We start from the raw sequence: 20,689 nt of genomic DNA on the forward strand, positions 1-20,689 counted from the left end.
TTTCTTTTTATGCTTCATTAAGCATATTGATATTAGGGGTTTAAGGAGCTCTTCAGCCAATTCAAACATTTCTGTAATTTCTGAACCTGCTTTAAATGAATTGTTTTTAAAGAATATGTTATGGGTTACATTTCTCTCTTTTGGAAATTCTAATAATTTTTTGGTTGGATGTTGGGCATCATTAAGCAGTCCTTTACCAGGAAGAACTTCAGAAGTAAATAATCAGAACACAGCCAGAAATCAGGGAATTGTCCTTGATGAATTAAATAAAGTTGTTTCATTGGGTTATCTTCATTCAGTTCAAAATGTGTTCCTTTGATGACCAAATGATGAACTTTAATTTTGGTTTTCCTCCTTTAGTTTCAAAACTTCCTTGATCCCACCTTGCATGCCATATACCCCACCTACATCCTACTTCTTCAGCAGTAGCTACCCTTTCTGACTTTCTTTTCCATCCATCTATATATTTTAAAATGGCGTTTGCTTGTCCGAAGTGGGAGGAATGAGAAAGGATAGCAGTTTAGGTGGTGGGTGGGAGGAGCAGAGGGTGATGTAGTATGCTAACAAGCTACTCAATGAGTGTTTCCCACAAATATTTGCATATTTATCCATACTGAGGCTTTTTCAACTTGGAACTCTCCAAATTATGGCTTGTTTGCTCATTTCCTCCTCCTTCTCCTTCTTTTTCTTCCTTCCTTTTGGCAACATGCCATCTTCTTTTAGAACTGTAAAACATCCATGAAAGAAATTAAAGACAATATGATGAATGGAAAGTCATTCTGTGTTTCTGGCCTGAAAGAATTAGTATTGTTAAAATGCCTGTACTTCTCAAAGTGATCTATAGACTTAATGCAATTCCTATCTAAATATCATTCTTTATAGAAATAGGAAAACAATCTTAAAATATGAGTGTGTGGATTAATTTTTATATATTCATGAATTCCTGTTTTCTGATCATTATTGAATTTTAGTTCCATTCCATTATGGTCATGTAAGACACTTGGAATTATTTTGATATTTTTGAATTTGTTAAAGCTTATTTGTAACCTAGTCTGGAGACTATTCCATGTGTGCTTCAGAGGAATGCATTTTTTGTGTGTGTGGTTAGAATTAGTACAATGATAGTATTAAAATCCATTATTATCAGCCCTTAGCATTTTCTATGAGTCCTGTTTGAGAATAAAACCCTTTAATAGGAGGCGATGTGGAAACTCAGCTATCTGGTAAACTCCCACTGAGAACACACTCTCCCCCAGATTCTTTGACAAGTCCTAGGTTTCAAGAGAGATGGCTGGGACTCTCTCTCTATGACTCTCTGAGTTTTCTTCACTCATTTTCCTTCCCACTGAGGTCACTGAAGGAATTCATGGAATTATTTGGCATCAAAAAATATCAGAAAGACAAGACGTGATGACATAAATGTGAATTAGTGACTGTGTCCATATTTCTTTTCTGGAGCTGTCACCCATCTACAGGTTAGCATGCCCTCATCGATCCAGCCTCAGGACTTCCCTTAACTTAAGTCACTTGAGGACTAGCTTCTGGGAGAGAAAACTGGGCAGAATATTAGCCCCACAAGTCCCATGAAAGCTTTCTAAGCTTGTCTGGATGCTAGGTCTCTAATCTCATAGCCCACGTCCCTCTGGGCGGCTTCTGGTCTGCATATCTCTATGTTCAAGTTTAAGTGCCTGAATATTACACATTATCCTTGGATTTGTATGTAGGCCCTAGGCTGCTAAGTGAGAAATTCACTTCTCCAACCAATGCTAAAACACATGATTCCAGTATTCAGCCATTCCAATGATCTGAATTGGGCTCTGTACTTTCCAGGCTCCTAGACCAAGGAATTCACATTTCTAACCAGTCTCAAAGTGTATGTTCTTGGGATTCAACCATTCCAAACTGACCTTTTAATCCTCTTGAATATCTCTTCAGAAACCTGTCATGAAAATTCAGTTATGACACTAACTGTCAAAGACTCTCTACATGCTCCACTCCTAAAACGAAAAACTTTCACTCCACTGCCTGTGACGTGCGGTTTCCAGTTGCCAAGTCAGTACCATGAACACTGACTGGTTTTGTTGTTGTTTCCTCTTAGGATTTGTGCGTCTGGCTGGAGGGGATGGACCCTGCTCAGGGCGAGTAGAAGTGCATTCTGGAGAAGCCTGGATCCCAGTGTCTGATGGGAACTTCACACTCCCCACTGCCCAGGTCATCTGTGCAGAGCTGGGGTGTGGCAAGGCTGTGTCTGTCCAGGGACATGAGCTCTTCAGAGAGTCCAGTGCCCGGGTCTGGGCTGAAGAGTTCAGGTGTGAGGGGGAGGAGCCTGAGCTCCGGGTCTGCCCCAGAGTGTCCTGTCCAGGGGGCCCTTGTCACCACAGTGGAGCTGCTCAGCTTGTCTGTTCAGGTGAGCTGCAGGTCAGGCCTTTCACCTCTGTGAACACCCTGTTCAGGTGAGAAAGTCATGTGATTTTGCTGAAACTCTGCCTTCTTCTACCAGCATACTCAGAAGTCCGGCTCATGACCAACGGCTCCTCTCAGTGTGAGGGGCAGGTGGAGATGAACATTTCTGGACAATGGAGAGCGCTCTGTGCCTCCCACTGGAGTCTGGCCAATGCCAATGTTGTCTGTCGTCAGCTTGGCTGTGGAGTTGCCATCTCCACCCCCGGAGAACCACACTTGGTGGAAGGAGGTGATCAGATCCTAACAGCCCGATTTCACTGTTCAGGGGCAGAGTCCTTCCTGTGGAGTTGTCCTGTGACTGCCCTGGGCGGTCCTGACTGTTCCCATGGCAACACAGCCTCTGTGATCTGCTCAGGTAAGAGAGAGGGAAGGGCTACTGGTACTCAGGATGCTCCTGGAGTGAAATGTCTCCACGAGTAAAGAGTGAGGTTAAACGGGCTTCAAAGTCAGAGATTTATTTTGTAGTGAAATATGGATCTTCTCATTGTTCATTCATTTTTCAGGTCACAGCAAGAAGTGTGAAGGGGAATAATATATCTTTAAGCACCATTGTTGCTCACATGTAATCATAGAGAACAATGTAGGAGCAGGAAGTGTAGACCTCAGTATGAAGCCCCGCCCAGAGCAGCAAGGAGCGTGTCCCCAGCACCACAGTCACTGTCGTCCCCAGTGTCTGTGTCTTCCCTCCTCGACAGGGAAAATAGCGCTTACCTAGCTTCTACTGACATAGAGAGTTTCATCAATGTTTGAACTCTATATAAAATGATGCCATATGTTTCATCTTTTGTATCTAATTTCGTAGACTCAAAATTATGTTTTGGATTCACACATGATGTTGTATATTGTAGCACTTTATTTTTTTTTTATTAGTGTAGAATATGCTTTGAATGATCATATGGCCATGTACTGATCCATTCTACTGACAGTATAGATCTGAGTTATTTCCAATTCTTGACTATTACAAATATGATATTACAAGTTACCATGACAATGTCTTTGGATGCAAATATGTATTAATTATTTTCCATGTTTAACCCTTGGCCTTTTATTTTCATTTTTTTAATCAAATGGTGTCCTTTGATAAACTAATTTCTTAATCTTACATAAATATAACTTACCAACATTTTTCTGTACATTTAATGCTTCTTATATCCTTTAAAAAAGGATTTTGCCTATTCGAAGATCATAAAAACATTCTCTAAGAGTATCTTATGGAAATTTTATTATATTTCTCTTGGATATTATTGTGCATTCCTTCTGGGATTGATATCTGTGTAAGAGAAGGGTCCAAAATCACTGCAGATGGTGACTGCAGCCATGAAATCAAAAGACGCTTACTCCTTGGAAGAAAAGTTGTGACCAACCTAGATAGCATATTGAAAAGCAGAGATATTACATTGCTGACTAAGGTCTGTCTAGTCAAGGCTATGGTTTTTCCAGTAGTCATGTATGGATGTGAGAGTTGGACTGTGAAGAAGGCTGAGCATCGAAGAATTGATGCTTTTGAATTGCAATGTTAGAGAAGACTCTTGAGAGTCCCTTGGACTGCAAGGAGATCCAACCAGTCCATTCTGAAGGAGATCAACCCTGGGATTTCTTTGGAAGGAATGATGCTAAAGCTCATGAGAAGAGTGACTCGTTGGACAAGACTCTGTTGCTGGGAGGGGTTGGGGGCAGGAAGAAAAGGGGACGTCAGAGGATAAGCTGGCTGGATGGCATCACGGACTCAATGGACGTGAGTCTGAGTGAACTCCGGGAGTTGGTGATGGACAGGGAGGCCTGGCGTGCTGCGATTCATAGGGTCGCAAAGAGTCAGATTCAACTGAGCGACTGAACTGAAGTGAACTGAAGAAAAGAGGCAGATTTCATATGGACATCCGATTGACTCAGAATCTTTCTCTGAAAAGACTCTTCCCCACTGCAGTGGTGCCTTCGTCATAAGCAGAAGGGCAATTATGTCTGTCTTATTTGAGACTCTCTATTCTGTTCCATGTTATCATCTGTCTATCCTTGGACAAATACTTCCATTTCTTAATTATTATAACTCATAGTTGTTGTTGTTCAATTGATAAGTCATGTCTGACTCTTTGTGACGCCATGGACTACAGCATACCAGGCTTCCCTGTCCTTCACTGAATTTCAAACTTTGTAGTTAGTCTGAATAATTTTAATTTACAGAGTTACTTTATATTAACTCCTCTAATATCATTGCTTTCATTACCAACTGTGCTGTTCATTCTTGGTTGCTTGTATTTTGCTCGTATTTTGTATGAATTTAGAAGTCAGCTTGTCATTTTCACCAAAAGAAAACTTAAGAGTATCATTGAGATTAGAATTAAAAATTTGAGAGTAGATATAGAAATTTGAGGATGATTGACATTGACAATGTTGAGTTTTTCAAATCATTAACATAATACATCCCTCCATTTGATTAGATCCTGAATTTCAGAGAATTTGCCCATCTTCTACTAGGATTTCCCCTAGGTATTTTATTTTTGATGTTATGAATATTTTTGTGGAAGTGTCCTGGCAATGAATTCTCTTTGACTTGTTTTCATCTTTTAATTCTTTCAATTTTGATGTATGTTGAGACATAAAAATGTTGGGAAAACACTATAAAAATTCATTTATGACCTTTACCTGGGTTTCTAAATGTTAGTATCAATATTTTGAGATGGTTGGATGGCATCACAGACTTGATGGACATGAGTTTGAGCAAGCTCCAGAAGTTGGTGAAGAACAGGGAAGCCTGGCAAGCTACAGTTAATTGGGTCACAAAGAGCTGGACATGACTGAGGGACTGAACTGAAGTGAACCAAGTTTTTTGGAAAAACTGCCATACAACAATATAACCAGAACTCTTGCTATGTGATTTGAATTAGTTGAAGAATATCTTCTGTTTTTGCATTTTGATGTTTCAACTTTATGCTGAGTTAATGTGTGGCTACATTTCTTTAGTATTTAATTGCAGCGAACAAGTTTTTCAGCTCTAGAAGTATTTGGTTTTTGTTATCATTTCTCTGCAAAGATACACATTTTGTCAATTAATTCCATAAGCATTTTAACCGTGGCTATATATATTCTCATTAGGTAACTCTAGCAGCTGAACACCCTGGGAAATTCTTTTTAATGTCTCCTTTTTTCCTTTCCAGTTTTTAATGAGATCTATTTTATATAAGTGTTTGTTTTAAAGATATACATTGAAGAAATTGTAGAAATCCTTCAGAAAGGATTTTGTTTTGCTTTTACGTAGGGCTAGATTTGGGCTTCCCTGGTGGCTCAGATGGTAAAAAAAATCCGCCTGCAGTGTGGAGACCTGGGTGTGATCCCTGAGTTCAGAAGATCCCCTGGAGGAGGGCTTGGCAACCCACTCCAGTATTCTTGCCTGAAAAATCCTATGGGCAGAGGATACTGGTGGGCTCTAGTCACGGGGTTACAAAGAGTCGGACATGACTAAGCACTGGGCGACTAAGCACAGCACAGGGATACATTTAGGGATGCAACTTACTTAACTCATTCTTACAGCAACACTTGGGTTAGAACAGAAATTGTGGTACTGTCAGAAGCAGAACTCTCCAGGGAGAAGGTGAACACTAAGAGTATGATAACTTTACTGCTGGGTCACAGCTCTCATTATAGGCTCCATCAGTAGGTCATTATTTTCCTTAATTCAGTTTCCTGTTCTTCAACCCTTCCAGACTTCTGATCATTGTTGTTTCTTCAGGAAACCAGAGCCAGGTGCTGCCCCAGTGCAACGACTCTATGGCAGAATCAGCAGGCTCTGCGGCCTCAGAGGAGAGCGCCCCCTACTGCTCAGGTGAGGGTCCCACAAGACAGACGACCCTTCTCAACCCTTGGAGTCACTGCCCTATCGTCCCATTTCTCTCTCCTCAGACAGCAGGCAGCTCCGCCTGGTGGACGGGGGCGGTCCCTGCGCCGGGAGAGTGGAGATCCTTGACCAGGGCTCCTGGGGCACCATCTGTGATGACGGCTGGGACCTGGACGATGCCCGCGTGGTGTGCAGGCAGCTGGGCTGTGGAGAAGCCCTCAATGCCACGGGGTCTGCTCACTTCGGGGCAGGATCAGGGCCCATCTGGCTGGATGACCTGAACTGCACAGGAAAAGAGTCCCACGTGTGGAAGTGCCCTTCCCGGGGCTGGGGGCAGCACGACTGCAGACACAAGCAGGACGCGGGGGTCATCTGCTCAGGTCTGCGCTGCACTCTGTCCACAGGCTGGGGGAGGGGTGGGGCCATGGAAGACGGGGGTCTGAGCCCCGAGGGAGAGATGCTGAAAGGACCAGAGAAGGAGGCTTCCTCCCATGAAGCCTGTCTTTCCTGCAGACGTGAACACAAGGTGCTTTCACTGCCTTCTGCAGCAGCTGAGGTTCTGGTCCTTTCTTGTCAGCAGTGTTTCCTGGCAGAGCCGTTTCTTACAGTTTTTCTTGAAAGCAGGGCTCTCTCTCCAGTTACATACAAAAAATTTAAACCCACGGTACTAGTTTCTGTTTGCTTCCTCAACAATTTACCAATTAGTGGTTTAAAATAGCATATATTTATTTCCTTGCTCTTCTCTAGCTTAGATGTCCAGCAGGGGTCTCACTGGGCTGGGATCAAGGCGTCACCAGGGCCGCAACACTTTTGTGGCTCTAGGGGAGAATCTGTTTCTTGCCTTTTCAAACTTCTTGAAACCACCTTCATTCCTTCCTTCACAGCACCCTTCATCCATTATCAGACCAGCAATGCTGCAGGCCTCCAACCATTATCCAGAGTCACATCTCTCTTTCTAGCCAGAGCTAAGAATAGTATTCCACATTTAAGCATAGTGGGTCTAAGGATGTGTTTAGACTGGGCTCATATTGTTAATACATCATCTCACCATCCCGAGGTCCTTACCTTAATCACATCTGTAAATCCCTCCTGACAGGTATGGTAACATATTCATAGGTTGCAGAGATTGGGATGTGGACATTTTTGGATTAATGATTATCCCTATCTCCCTAATATGCACATCACATCCCTTTGACATACTCTTTAAAGATTTCATCAGGAAGCAGGATTCAGCTGTCCCTCCCTGACTAGTGCCCATGTAGGTTGGTCTTCCTCTCAGTTCATATCCACTACACCATTATGGTAGAAATAGAAAGACAGACACAAATGGACAAAGTCAGTTAAAAGGGAGGCGATGTCAGTCTTGTCATCTAGTGGGTGTCTCTTGAACAAGGTCAGAGATGACTGTTCACCATTTCTAGAAGAAAGGAAAACCTAGAACATCCAGCAAAGTTTTTACTGTGTCCTGTCTCCTCCCCTTTCAACCTTAGAGTTCCTGGCCCTCAGGATGGTGAGCGAGGACCAGCAGTGTGCTGGGTGGCTGGAAGTTTTCTACAACGGGACCTGGGGCAGTGTCTGCCGCAGCCCCATGGAAGACATCACTGTGTCTGTGATCTGCAGACAGCTTGGCTGTGGGGACAGTGGAACCCTCAACTCTTCTGTTGGTCTCAGGGAAGGTTCTAGACCCCGGTGGGTGGATGGAATCCGCTGTCGGAAAACAGACACCTCTCTCTGGCAGTGTCCTTCTGACCCTTGGAATTACACTTCCTGCTCTCCCAAGGAGGAAGCCTATATCTCGTGTGCAGGTGACTTACTGTCTGTTTCTGTGTGTCTGTCCCAACCCTGTAGGATGCAGTGAGATTGGATATTTTAAAATCTAAGTGATGAGTTTAATTTGGGTTCACGAAATGATATAAAGTGAAAATGTTAGTTGCTCAGTTGTGCTCTTTGTGACCACATGGACTGTAGCCTGCCAGGCTCCTCTGTGCATGGGATTCTCCAGGCAAGAATGCTGGAATGGGTTACCATTCCCTTCTCCAGGGGGTCATCCTGACCCAGGTATGAAATCGGGTCTCCTATACTGCAGTCAGATTCTTTACTGTCTGAGCCACCAGAGAAGCTTAAATGAGGTAAGAATGAGACTAATTTAATCCACATATTCCAACCTTGTTTGTTAAAATTTTTAATTGAGACGTAATTCTCATAACATTATATTAGTTCTAAGTGTAAAACATAGTGTTTATGTATTTGTACATATTGGTAAATCACCACACATACAGTAATATCCATCACCACATGCAGTTACAATTTTTTTCTCTTATGATCCCACAAGTAAGAATTTGCATGCTGAAACTAAAACCCAGCACAACCAAATAAATACTTAATTTTAAAAGAGAGTATTATTTTCTTCATAGTATCATGTTTTTTTTTCTACATAAGATTTTCCCTGGTAGGTCAACTGGTAAAGAATCCGCCTGCCTTGCAGGAGACCCTGGTTTGATTCCTGTGTCTGCAAAATCCGCTGGAGAAGGATAGGCTACTCACTACAGTATTCTTGGGCTTCCCTTGTGACTCAGCTGGTAGAGAATCTGCTTGCAATGTGGGAGGCCTGGGTTTGATCCCTGGGTTGGGAAGATCTCCTGGAGAAGGGAATGGCTACCCACTCCAGTATTCTCGCCTGGAGAATTCCATGGACTCTATACTCCATGGGGCTGCAAAGAGTTGGACATGACTGAGTGACTTTCACAAGCACTATATACAAAAATATTATCTTCTTTCCTATATTACTGTTTTAAGATATCTTGCATGACAATATTTTTTCTTTAGAATGTTTTAAAATTTCTTATTTATTCATAGTAACTCTTTATAAACAAACATCACTTACTGTTTTTCTTAAATATTTTTGTAAGATTTTCCCCATATTTTGCATATATTTTTAAGGTTGTATATGTGTATTGGTGGGTTATGTGGTCAAATCTCTAATGTTTTACTTTTTTGACTTCTGCCTTTAGTGCAGTGTTTCAAATGCCATTTTCTATCTCAAAATAACATTGAATCAAGTTTTATTTTCTGCAAACAATTTTATAGTTCCACTAAAGAATATTCAAAACCTAATTTCAAATTTATTTATTTATCTGAATTTATTTCACTGTGTGATGGTGTAACATCATCACCACATAGGAATTACATTTTAGATATGCGATTTCTTAGCTCCATCACAAAATAAAAGCACATGGTTTTATGAGTTCATGGATATGACATCAAAAGTACAGGCAGCAAAGCAAAAATAGACAAGTGGGAATATATCAAACTAAAAAGCTTCCACAAACCAAACGAAAGATCAACAGAGTGAAAAAGCAAGCTAGCACAAATTATATAAGGTATTAATTTCCAAAAATAATAAGGAACTCCTATAACTTAAGAGAAAAAAAACCCAACAAACTTAAAACTTAATAACTCAATTAAAAAACTGGCCAAGAGCTTGAATAGAAATTGCTCTAAAGAAGAGATACAAATGGCAATAGGTACATAAAAAAAATGCTTGACATTGTCAATCATCAGGGAAATGTAAATTAAAACCACAAAGAGATATCATCTCACACATGTCAGAATGACTGTTTTTTTTTTTTTCTTTTAAAGACACTTAGTGTTCCCCACTCCAGTACTCTTGCCTGAAAATCCCTTGGACGGAGGAGCCTGGTGGGCTGCAGTCCATGGGGTCGCTAAGAGTTGGACACGACTGAGCCACTTCACTTTCACTCTTCACTTTCATGCATTGGAGAAGGAAATGGCAACCCACTCCAGTGTTCTTGCCTGGAGAATCCCAGGGACGGGGGGAGCCTGGTGGGCTGCTGTCTGTGGGGTCCCACAGAGTCGGACACAACTGACGCGACTTAACAGCAGCAGCAGCAGTGTTGGCAAGGCTGTGGAGAAATTGATACTTTATGTGTACTTATCCGCATTAAATGTATAAATTGTACTAATAAAACTATGTAATCCAGGCGTTAAATCTCTGGGCTTTCACTGTCATGGGTCCAGGTTCAACCCTGACCTGGGAACTATGAGCCCATGAGCAACAGCACAGCCAACCAACAAACAACAGCACAAAAACTATGACCAAAACATCTGAGTGATCTATACTGATGTCCCTGTTCATTCTTGGTAATGTTAGCTTCATTTTCTCTCTGCTCTGCATTAGTGTTGCTTAGTGTTCATCAGTTTTCAATGAGCCACGTTTAAAGGGTTTTCTTCTATATTTTCTATCTCATGCTTACCTTCTTTTCTATTAATTTTTGTTCCTTTTTAATTAACCCCAACATTCTACATTCTTGACTTTCTCATCTAGTTTCTTAATTGGAAGCTTACTTTTTTTCACTTTCAGTCTTTCCTCTTTTCTAAATCTAGGGTATAAATTTCCCTTAGGCACTACTTGAGTTTCGTTAGAAGAATTTATCATACCATTATTTTGTGTTTATTATCAGTATTTCACAATATTTTGTAAGTTTTAAATTTATTCCCAGACTCAGGTGATGTTTGGAAGGATCTTGCTGAATTTCCCCAACTAGAAGAGGCTATAAATATTTTCTTATTAGTTCTTAATTTTATTCCACTGTGGTCAGAGTAAATATTCTGTATGAATTCAAAGCGTGAAAGATTTTGTCCTATTATACGGTCACTTTGGTAAAAGTTCCGAGTGCATGTACAGTAATGTGAACTCTTGCGTTGTTGGGTGCGTTGCTCTATGTGTTGCTTAGTTAAACGTGCTGACTATGTTGTTGTACATCTACTGAATTCTTCTTTGTTTCTTGTATGTTTGGTCTGCATGCTACTGAAAAAGATCTGGTAATAATCCCCCATTTTGATTGTGATTTTGTCTATTTCTTCTTTACACTCTGTCAAGTATGTTTCAAAGTTACGTTCTGTTCCCTTCTTTGAATTTTGTTGTCTAAAATATCTTTATTATGCACACATCTCATTATAATCATGAAAATTCCCTTTTTAATTCAATTAGTGTTATCTTGGCTTAAAGTCTACTTTCTGGGACATCGATATAGCTATTCCAGTTTTGTTACAGTTAGTACATCTTTTCCATCATTTTACTTTCAACCATTCTTTGCTTTCATAATATAAGGTGGGCATTTTGCAAGTAACATTTGTGTCAGTTTTGTTTTATCTTAATCCATTCCCTGTAAATGCCATTACTGATATTGATGTGTTGGTATCTGCCATTTGCTTTTAATTGATCCCCCTGCTTTATGTTCCTTTTTGTCTCCTTTTTCCCCTCCTTTTGTATTAAATAAATCAGTTATTATTCCAGATTTTCCTCTTTCCTTTTGATTCTAGGCAGCTTTACTAGGAGTGGGGGTTTTCATACTCCTTCATTTATTTTTTAAAAAAGTTCTCTATTGCTCTATCTTCAGATATTACATCTGCAGTTCTGTCTCTGTCTCTGTATCTCTTCTCCGTCTCCTCCTCCTCTTTCTTCTCTTTCTCATCTCTCATCTTTAGGACTCCTCTGAATAACTATATTCTAAGTTCTATATAAAATTCTTTTAACTTATTCATTCACTTTTTAAACCTAGATATTTTATTTTAGGTTGGCAATAGTTCCTTCAGTTCAGTTCAGTTCAGTTCAGTCGCTCAGTCGTGTCCGACTCTTTGTGACCCCATGAATCGCAGCATGCCAGGCCTCCCTGTCCATCACCAACTCCCGGAGTTCACTCAGACTCGCGTCCATCGAGTCAGTGATGCCATCCAGCCATCTCATCCTCGGTCGTCCCCTTTTCCTCCTGCCCCCAATCCCTCCCAGCACCAAGTCTTTTCCAATGAGTCAACTCTTTGCATGAGGTGGCCAAAGTACTGGAGTTTCAGCTTTAGCATCATTCCTTCCAAAAAAATCCCAGGGTTGATCTCCTTCAGAATGGATTGGTTGGATCTCCTTGCAGGCCAAGAGACTCTCAAGAGTCTTCTCCAACACCACAGTTCAAAAGCATCAATTCTTCAGCGCTCAGCCTTTTTCACAGTCCAACTCTCACATCCACACAGACCACAGAAAAAACCATAGCCTTGACTAGATGGACCTTAGTTGGCAAAGTAATGTCTCTGCTTTTAAATATGCTATCTAGGTTGGTCATAACTTTTATTTCAAGGAGTAAGCGTCTTTTAATAGCATGGCTGCAATCACCATCTGCAGTGATTTTGGAGCTCCCCAAAATAAAGTCTGACACTGTTTCCACTGTTTCTCCATCTATTTCCCATGGAGTGGAATAGTTACTTAGACATTTGTATTTGTTTATGATTATTTTTTTTTTCATCTTTTTATCTGCTTATTCTCTTCTTCTCTCTTTTCCCTTAAATACATTGATTATAGTTAAAACCCTTATCTGCTAAGTCCAGCATTTCTATCATGTGTGTCTCTGCATTCTCTTATCTTTTTTCACTTTGGTCATTTGTCATGTTATACTAGCTTGTCAAATGTCATGTCATTTTTATTGAATGCTATAAATTATATATGAAAACATAAGATAACTCCTGATATATTTTCTAACACCTTGAAGGATTTGCCCTTTGTTTTCCTAGGCAGGTAGGGGGAAGGGGTGTGTATCACCCAAACATCTAAATATAACCTAAAACGGAGCTGTAACAAGTATGGGTTGCAGTTTTGATAGTACTCAGTCCACCTCTGATTTCTCTGTCCCTATGACATAGGCTTTCCGAGATTTCAGTTCCGAGCCTATATTCTTTGGTAGCTAAGTACCCAAAATAATGAAAAAGACTCAGCTTTCCAAGTCTTTTTATATAGTTCTCTAGCTTCCTGCCCGTCACAGCTTATATACTGGGCAAAGATTTGAGGAGAAAACCTGCTGTGTGAGAGAGGCTCTCAAGACTCTAATTCTGTCTCTCCAGCACCAGGTAACCCCCAGATTATGCTGGCTTCCTGTCACAACAATAGTCCTCTGCTTGCCCAAGCCCAGATTCCGAATCATTAAATTATGCAATGAACTGGCAAATTCCCACAGAGAAAAAGAAGCTATAGATCCTGGACTAACATTGAAATAATCTCCACTCTTTAGAATTTTAGCATATTTAGTGCATGTTGTGTTAACAAATGTCAAATACACTTACTGTTTCTTAGAAAACATTTTCCAGCTTTTCAAGTTGTACCTTAAAGGCCCAGCAAGACACATTGGCCTGCTGTGAACTCCATTCTCCCTGGAAGTGGAAAATTTTAGGTTTAATTCTCTACTTCATTATTTACTTAAAGTGTAGCACAGATAGACATTATTTAACCTTTCTTTACCTACTTTTTTTTTTTTTAACCTTTCCTCCTACTTTTCATCCTTATTAATTCTCTTGCCACTGCTATAAGAAACCAGACCCAGCTGCTGCCCCAGTGCAATGCTGCTGCTGCTGCTGCTCCACCAAGTCGCTTCAGTCATCTCCGACTCTTGACCCCATGGACTGCAGCCTACCAGGCTCCTCTGTCCATGGGATTGTCCAGGCAAGAGTACTGGAGTGGGTTGCCATTGCTTTCTGCATGAGTGCAGAGACTCCATATCAGAACCAGCAGGTCTGCAGCCTCAGAGGAGAGCGCCTCCTACTGCTCAGGTGAGGGTCCCACAGGACAGAAGACCCTTATTCCCTAGGTCAACGGCCCGTATCCCATTTTTCTCTGCTCAGGTAGCAGACAGCTCCGCCTGGTGGACGGGGGCGGTCCCTGCGCCGGGAGAGTGGAGATCCTTGACCAGGGCTCCTGGGGCACCATCTGTGATGACGACTGGGACCTGAACGATGCCCGCGTGGTGTGCAGACAGCTGGGCTGTGGAGAAGCCCTTGAAGCCACTCTCTCTTCTTCCTTTGGGGCGGGATCAGGGCCCATTTGGCTGGACAACGTGAAGTGCACAGGAAAGGAGTCCCACGTGTGGAGGTGCCCTTCCCAGCCCTGGGGGAAGCACAACTGCGATCATAGGGAGGATGCAGGAGTCATCTGCTCAGGTATGGTCAGTTCATGCCCACCAGCGGGAAGAAGGGAAGTTCCAAGAAAGCTGGGGTTTGATCAGAGGGACAATAGAATGGGCTGGAGAGGACTGAGACAACTACCCATCCTCCCTGAGTGCCCTGTAGCTGTGAGCAATGAGCTTCATGTACTTTCCTCTTACAAGTCTCTGCTATTCTGTTCTTCTCCAGTGCTCTTACCTGACACTAAAATAGCTTTATTTATTCTCCCAGTTAAAATAAATCCTCATTTTTTTTTCATAATTCATGTTTTGTAAGAGTGAAACATTTGCTAACACACTCCCTTTGCACAGGAAGGCTATGAGAGGCAGGGACAAAAATGAGAATGTACTTTCCTGGGTGGAGTTGTTTCTATACAGACAGTGTGAGACATTATTTTGCACTAGATTAGTATGAGTGGAGGCTACTCCTACTATAGGAGAATATCATTTACATGTATAGAGGGTATCCCTACAGGGGTTATCATTTAACAGATTAAAGATTCTTATCAATTTGTGCCAGATTCAAGTTTTCTTTGCAAATTTAGACATAAATGTTCATAGTTCTTTGATGGTAGAGAATTGTTGATGGAATGCTCTGAGTCATATATTCTTCCACTGTTACTAGAAAAGTCTCCCTCTCCAATTTTTCCCTTAAAATATCTGTATAAATGCAAACTTTGGAGGAAACTTAGCCATGTACTGAGTGTACTGAGTTTTCCCAGTAGTTATGTATGGACGTGAGAGTTGGATCATAAAGAAGGCTGAGCACTGAAGAATTGATACTTTTGAACTGTAGTGCTGGAGAAGACTCTGGAGAGTCCCTTGGATAGCAAGGTGATCAAATCAGTCAATCCTAAAGGAAATCAACCCTGAACAACTCATTGGAAGGATGTATGCGGAAGCTGAAGCTCCAATAGTTTGGCCACATGATAAGAAGAAATGACTCATTGGAAAAGACCCTGAGGCTGGGAAAGATTGAAGACCAGAGAAGAAGGGGATGACAGAGGATGAGATGGTTGGATGGCATCACTGACTCAATGGACATGAGTTTGAGTAAACTCAGGAAGATAGTGAAGGACAGGGAAGCCTGGAGCGCTGCAGTCCATGGTGTCACAAAAAGTCGGACACGACTGAGTGACTGAGCAACAAAAACAATCAGTTAAATAAAAATGCTTTAATTAGAATGCGTAGCCTGTAACCAAATTCCCAGCCAGGGGAGGCTAGGGCTCCTAACCTGGGCCTCTCTGGGGCGATGAAAGTGGATAAATAATAAGAGGCAAGCAGATCATCCTCTCCCTCATCATTCATTCTTTTATCAGTGGTCTGGCTAATCCTTCAATTCTTTAATTTCTGTGGTGTCTTTTCTGTTCCCTCCTGCTCTCTCTAGTAGATTTTTATTCTGTTACATCCTTCTTTTTGAGACTTCAAAGTTCACATACTTATGCACTCAGAGTCCTTGACCAGGACAGATTCCACCATTATGTACATAACCATGAGCACACTCAGAAACCAGGCAAATTATTTTAAAAATTGTTCTTTATGATGTGCAGGGTTTTTTTTCCCCATTGGATTACCTTTTCTCGGTCCAAATAGGGTCCCTGAAGAATGAAATCATGATCATGAGTCTTTTCCTTGGTCTCTCTCTCATACTCCATCCACTCCCCATTTAACCTACCACTCACCCCACCTCACTCCCTACAGAAGCTCTTCCCTTTTGGAGTGTCCTTTCCATCTATTTGCAGCTCTTAAGATCATTTCTTCTTTTCTGCATTGGGGGAGTTGGGAAAGGGTAGCAGTGTTAGGTGGCAAATGGGAGAAGCACAGGGGATAAAAGGTGTTTAAATCTTGTGGAACAAGTATTTGGTTTCCAAATCTATGTTTCATCACTACTGAGGCTTTGCAATTTGGAAATCTCTAAAATATATAGGACTTGTTTGCTCTCTGCTATCTTCCTCTCACTCTCCTTTTTCATAGCTTGATGGCTTCTTATCTCAGAAATCCAAATAGGAAAGGAATATGCAGTTAGCATATAGATAGGGTTCAATTCAGTTCAGTTCAGTCACTCAGTCGTGTCCGACTCTTTGTGACCCCATGAATCGCAGCACACCAGGCCTTCCTGTCCATCACCAACTCCCAGAACACTCAAACTCATGACCATTGAGTCGGTGATGCCATCCAGCCATCTCATCCTCTGTTGTCCCCTTCTCCTCCTGCCCCCAATCCCTCCCAGCATCAGAGTCTTTTCCAAAGAGTCAACACTTCACATGAGGTGGCCAAAGTACTGGAGTTTCAACTTTAGCATCATTCCTTCCAAAGAACACCCAGGACTGATCTCCTTTAGAATGGACTGGCTGGATCTCCTTGCAGTCCAAGGGACTCTCAAGAGTCTTGTCCAACACCACATTTCAAAAGCATCAATTCTTTGGCACTCAGCTTCCTTCACAGTCCAACTCTCGCAGGTATACATGACCACTGGAAAAACCATAGCCTTGACTAAACGGACCTTTGTTGGCAAAGCAATGTCTCTGCTTTTGAATATGCTATCTAGGTTGGTCATAACTTTTCTTCCAAGGAGTAAGTGTCTTAATTTCATGGCTGCTGTCACCATCTGCAGTGATTTTGCAGCCCAAAAAAATAAAGTCTGACACTGTTTCCACTGTTTCCCCATCCATTCCCCATGAAGTGATGGGACCAGATGCCATGATCTTCGTTTTCTGAATGTTGAGCTTTAAGCCAACTTTTGGAGAAAGCAATGGCACCCCACTCCAGTACTCTTGCCTCGAAAATCCCATGGATGTAGGAGCCTAGTAGGCTGCAGTTCACGGGGTCGCTAAGAATCAGACTCAACTGACAGACTTCATTTTCAATTTTCACTTTCATGTATTGGAGAAGGAAATGGCAACCCACTCCAGTGTTCTTGCCTGGAGAATCCCAGGGATGGCAGAGCCTGGTGAGCTGCTGTCTATGGGGTCACACAGAATCGGACACGACTGAAGCGACTTAGCAGCAGCAGCAGCAGCAAGCCAACTTTCTCACTCTCCTCTTTCACTGTTATCAAGAGGCTTTTTAGTTCCTCTTCACTTTGTGCCATAAGCGTGGTGTCATCTGCATATTTGAGCTTATAGATATTTCTCCTGGCAATCTTGATTCCAGCTTGTGCTTCTTCCAGTCCAGCGTTTCTCATGATGTACTCTGCATATAAGTTAAATAAGCAGGGGGACAATATATAGCCTTGACGTACTCCTTTTCCAGTTCTAACCATTGCTTCCTCACCTGCATACAGTTTTCTCAAGAGGCAGTTCAGGTGGTCTGGTATTCCCATCTCTTTCAGAATTTTCCAGTTTATTGTGATCCACACAGTCAAAGGCTTTGGCAAAGTCAATAAAGCAGAAATAGATGTTTTCCTGGAACTCTCTTGCTTTTTCAATGACCCAGCAGATGTTGGCAATTTGATCTCTGGTTCCTCTGCCTTTTTTAAAACCAGCTTGAACATCTGGAAGTTCACAGTTCACATATTACTGAAGCCTGACTTGGAGAATTTTGAGCATTACTTTACTAGCGTGTGAGATGAGTGCAATGGTGCGGTAGTTTGAGCATTATTTGCCATTGCCTTTCTTTGGGATTAGAATGAAAACTGACCTTTTCCAGTCCTGTGGCCACTGCTGAGTTTTCCAAATGTGCTGGCATATTGAGTGCAGCACTTTCACAACATCATCTTTCAGGATTTTAAATAGCTCAACTGGAATTCCATCATCTCCACTTGCTTTGTTCATAGTGATGCTTTCTAAGCCCGACTTGACTTCACATTCCAGGATGTCTGGCTCTAGGTGAATTATCATAGCATCCTGATTATCTTAGTCATGAAGATCTTTTTTGTACAGTTCTTCTGTGTATTCTTGCCACCTCTTCTTAATATCTTCTGCTTCTGTTAGGTCCCTTCCATTTCTGTCCTTTATTGAGCCCATCTTTGCATGAAATGTTCCCTTGGTATCTCTAATTTTCTTGAAGAGATCTCTAGTCTTTCCCATTCTGTTGTTTTCCTCTGAATACATTAAATTCTCATCACTCCTTCACATTTGCTAAGAATCTCATGTCTAGGATGAAGTAATCAACTAACTCAGTTGTCTTGCATAATTCCATTGAGACTTCACTTTCTCCCAGGTGTGTTCATAAATCCTAGGTTTTTAAGAAAGATGGCTAGGACCATTCCCTCCCTCTCCTATGACTCTCTGAGCTTTCATCATTTCCAAACTTATCTGTGAACAACTTCTTTCACAGTTAGGTTACCTAATTGTGACCTAATGCCTGCACTCAGAACCCAGCCCGCATGATGTTCCCATCCCCAGTGACTTGAATATTGGCTCAGAGAAAACTGCCCAAAATTCTAGCCCCAGAAATTTCAGGATGACCTTCTAAACTTCTCTGGCTCTTAGGCCTCTAAGCTCTCGAATCGCATGATGTTTTTTCACTCTCAGTTCAGCTCTGCACTCAAGTTTGAATGTTTACCACTTGGCAGTGTCTTGGGGCCTTGAAGTTTCCAGGCCCCCAGATAAGAATTAACATTCCTAACCAATATATATTCTCATGATTCAGCCATTCCAAACTGACCCTGCAATCCTTCTGGATATCTCTTCAGAAACTTGCTCATGAAAATGCTGTTTGACAATGACAGTCAAATTCTCTCTTCTTATATGCTCTTATTCCACTGTTGAAAAGAAAAGCTTTCACACCATTGCCTATGAGATGTTGTTTCCAATTGTCAAGCCAGGTTCATGAACACTCACTGGGTTTGTTCTTTGTTTCTCTTAGGATTTGTGCATCTGGCTGGAGGGGCTGGACCCTGCTCAGGGCGAGTAGAAGTGCATTCTGGAGAAGCCTGGACCCCAGTGTCTGATGGAAACTTCACACTCCCCACTGCCCAGGTCATCTGTGCAGAGCTGGGGTGTGGCAAGGCTGTGTCTGTCCTGGGACAAGTACCCTTCAGAGAGTCTGATGGCCAGGTCTGGGCTGAAGAGTTCAGGTGTGAGGGAGAGGAGCCTAAGCTCTGGTGGTGCCCTAGAGTGCCCTGTCCAGGGGGCACTTGTCACCACAGTGGAGCTGCTCAGGTTGTCTGTTCAGGTGAGATGCACGTCAGGATTTAGCCTCTGTGTACACTCACTTCAAGCTAAACAAGAAATAAGATTTTTCTGAAATCCTGTCTGTTTCTATCAGTGTACACAGATGTCCGGCTTGTGACAAACAGCTCCTCTCAGTGTGAGGGGCAGGTGGAGATGAACATTTCTGGACAATGGAGAGCACTCTGTGCCTCCCACTGGAGTCTGGCCAATGCCAATGTTGTCTGTCGTCAGCTTGGCTGTGGAGTCGCCATCTCCACCCCAAACGGAGCAGAAGGAAGTGATCAGCTCTGGAAAGCCCGATTTCACTGCTCAGGGACTGAGTCCTTCCTGTGGAAATGCCCTGTGACTGCCCTGGGTGTTCCTGACTGTTCCCATGGCAACACGGCCTCTGTGATCTGCTCAGGTAAGAGAGGGAAGGGCTACTATACTTAGGATGCTCCTGGAGTGAAATGTCCCCAGAGTAGAGAGTAAGGGAAACAGGCTTAAAAAGGAAGATATTCTGTAGTGAAATATTTAATCTTGTTACTGAACTCGGGTTTCAGCTGCTCATTACTCAAGAATCCAACACTGAGAGACAGTGTGGGGTAAAATTAAAGACAGCTTTGTTGAGGAAACCAGCAGTTCTGGGGAGACAGAGGACTAATGTACCAAAGAACCAGCTCCTCCTTGCTGATCAGGGGTGAGTGTTTTAAATGGGAATATCAGGAGTGCACAGGCGGAAGTCGGGGACAGTTTACCTGCAGAATAGCACAGCTAGCTCTGACAATCATCTTGAAATAGGTCTGATCAGTGTCACCTTTATTGTTTGAATTACAGTTAATCATCAGTTCTAGTGTTGGTTTGTTCCCATTTCCTTGAAGCCGATCTTGGAATTGGGTAAGATAAAGATTATGAACTTCCCTGTTGGTGCAGATGGTAAAGAACCTGCCTGCAATGCAAGAGTCTCGGGTTTGATCCCTGGGTTGGGAAGATCCCCTGGAGAAGGAAATAGCACCCCACTAGTCTGGTCATCATGTAATTGATTGCTACCACCTGTTTGCTATTTCAGTATCTGCCAAATAGCTCAAAGATATGGCTCAGAATGTTAGCTCTTACTTGACTGTTTTCCTTTGTTTCTGATTTTTTTAAATTTCTGTGATCAAATTTATTCTTTAGCTAGGTTTTTCTACAGAGGCAGGTGGAGGACATGAGGGTGGTCTGTCCTGAGAAGGCTCTGTAAGGTCCTGCTCCATAGCATTCTCATGGTTCACTCATTTTTTCAGGGGAAAGAAGTGCTAAGAAAT

At 42.1% G+C, this 20,689-nt stretch overlaps 1 protein-coding gene across 1 annotated transcript in view; it reads left to right on the forward strand.

The window, feature by feature from the left end:
• LOC138077653 (antigen WC1.1) overlaps window positions 1-20,689 on the forward strand; it is a 51,239-nt gene that overhangs the window by 11,129 nt on the left and 19,421 nt on the right. Inside the window, exons 3-10 of the mRNA XM_068969760.1 lie at window positions 2,099-2,407; window positions 2,501-2,818; window positions 6,188-6,280; window positions 6,358-6,672; window positions 7,783-8,097; window positions 13,973-14,287; window positions 19,099-19,407; window positions 19,501-19,809. Of these exons, the coding sequence (XP_068825861.1) occupies window positions 2,099-2,407; window positions 2,501-2,818; window positions 6,188-6,280; window positions 6,358-6,672; window positions 7,783-8,097; window positions 13,973-14,287; window positions 19,099-19,407; window positions 19,501-19,809 (2,283 nt within the window). The remainder of the gene's footprint in view (window positions 1-2,098; window positions 2,408-2,500; window positions 2,819-6,187; window positions 6,281-6,357; window positions 6,673-7,782; window positions 8,098-13,972; window positions 14,288-19,098; window positions 19,408-19,500; window positions 19,810-20,689) is intronic.

The sequence above is a fragment of the Capricornis sumatraensis genome, chromosome 4 (genome assembly GCF_032405125.1).
Source record: "Capricornis sumatraensis isolate serow.1 chromosome 4, serow.2, whole genome shotgun sequence".
Classification (NCBI taxonomy): Eukaryota; Metazoa; Chordata; class Mammalia; order Artiodactyla; family Bovidae; genus Capricornis; species Capricornis sumatraensis.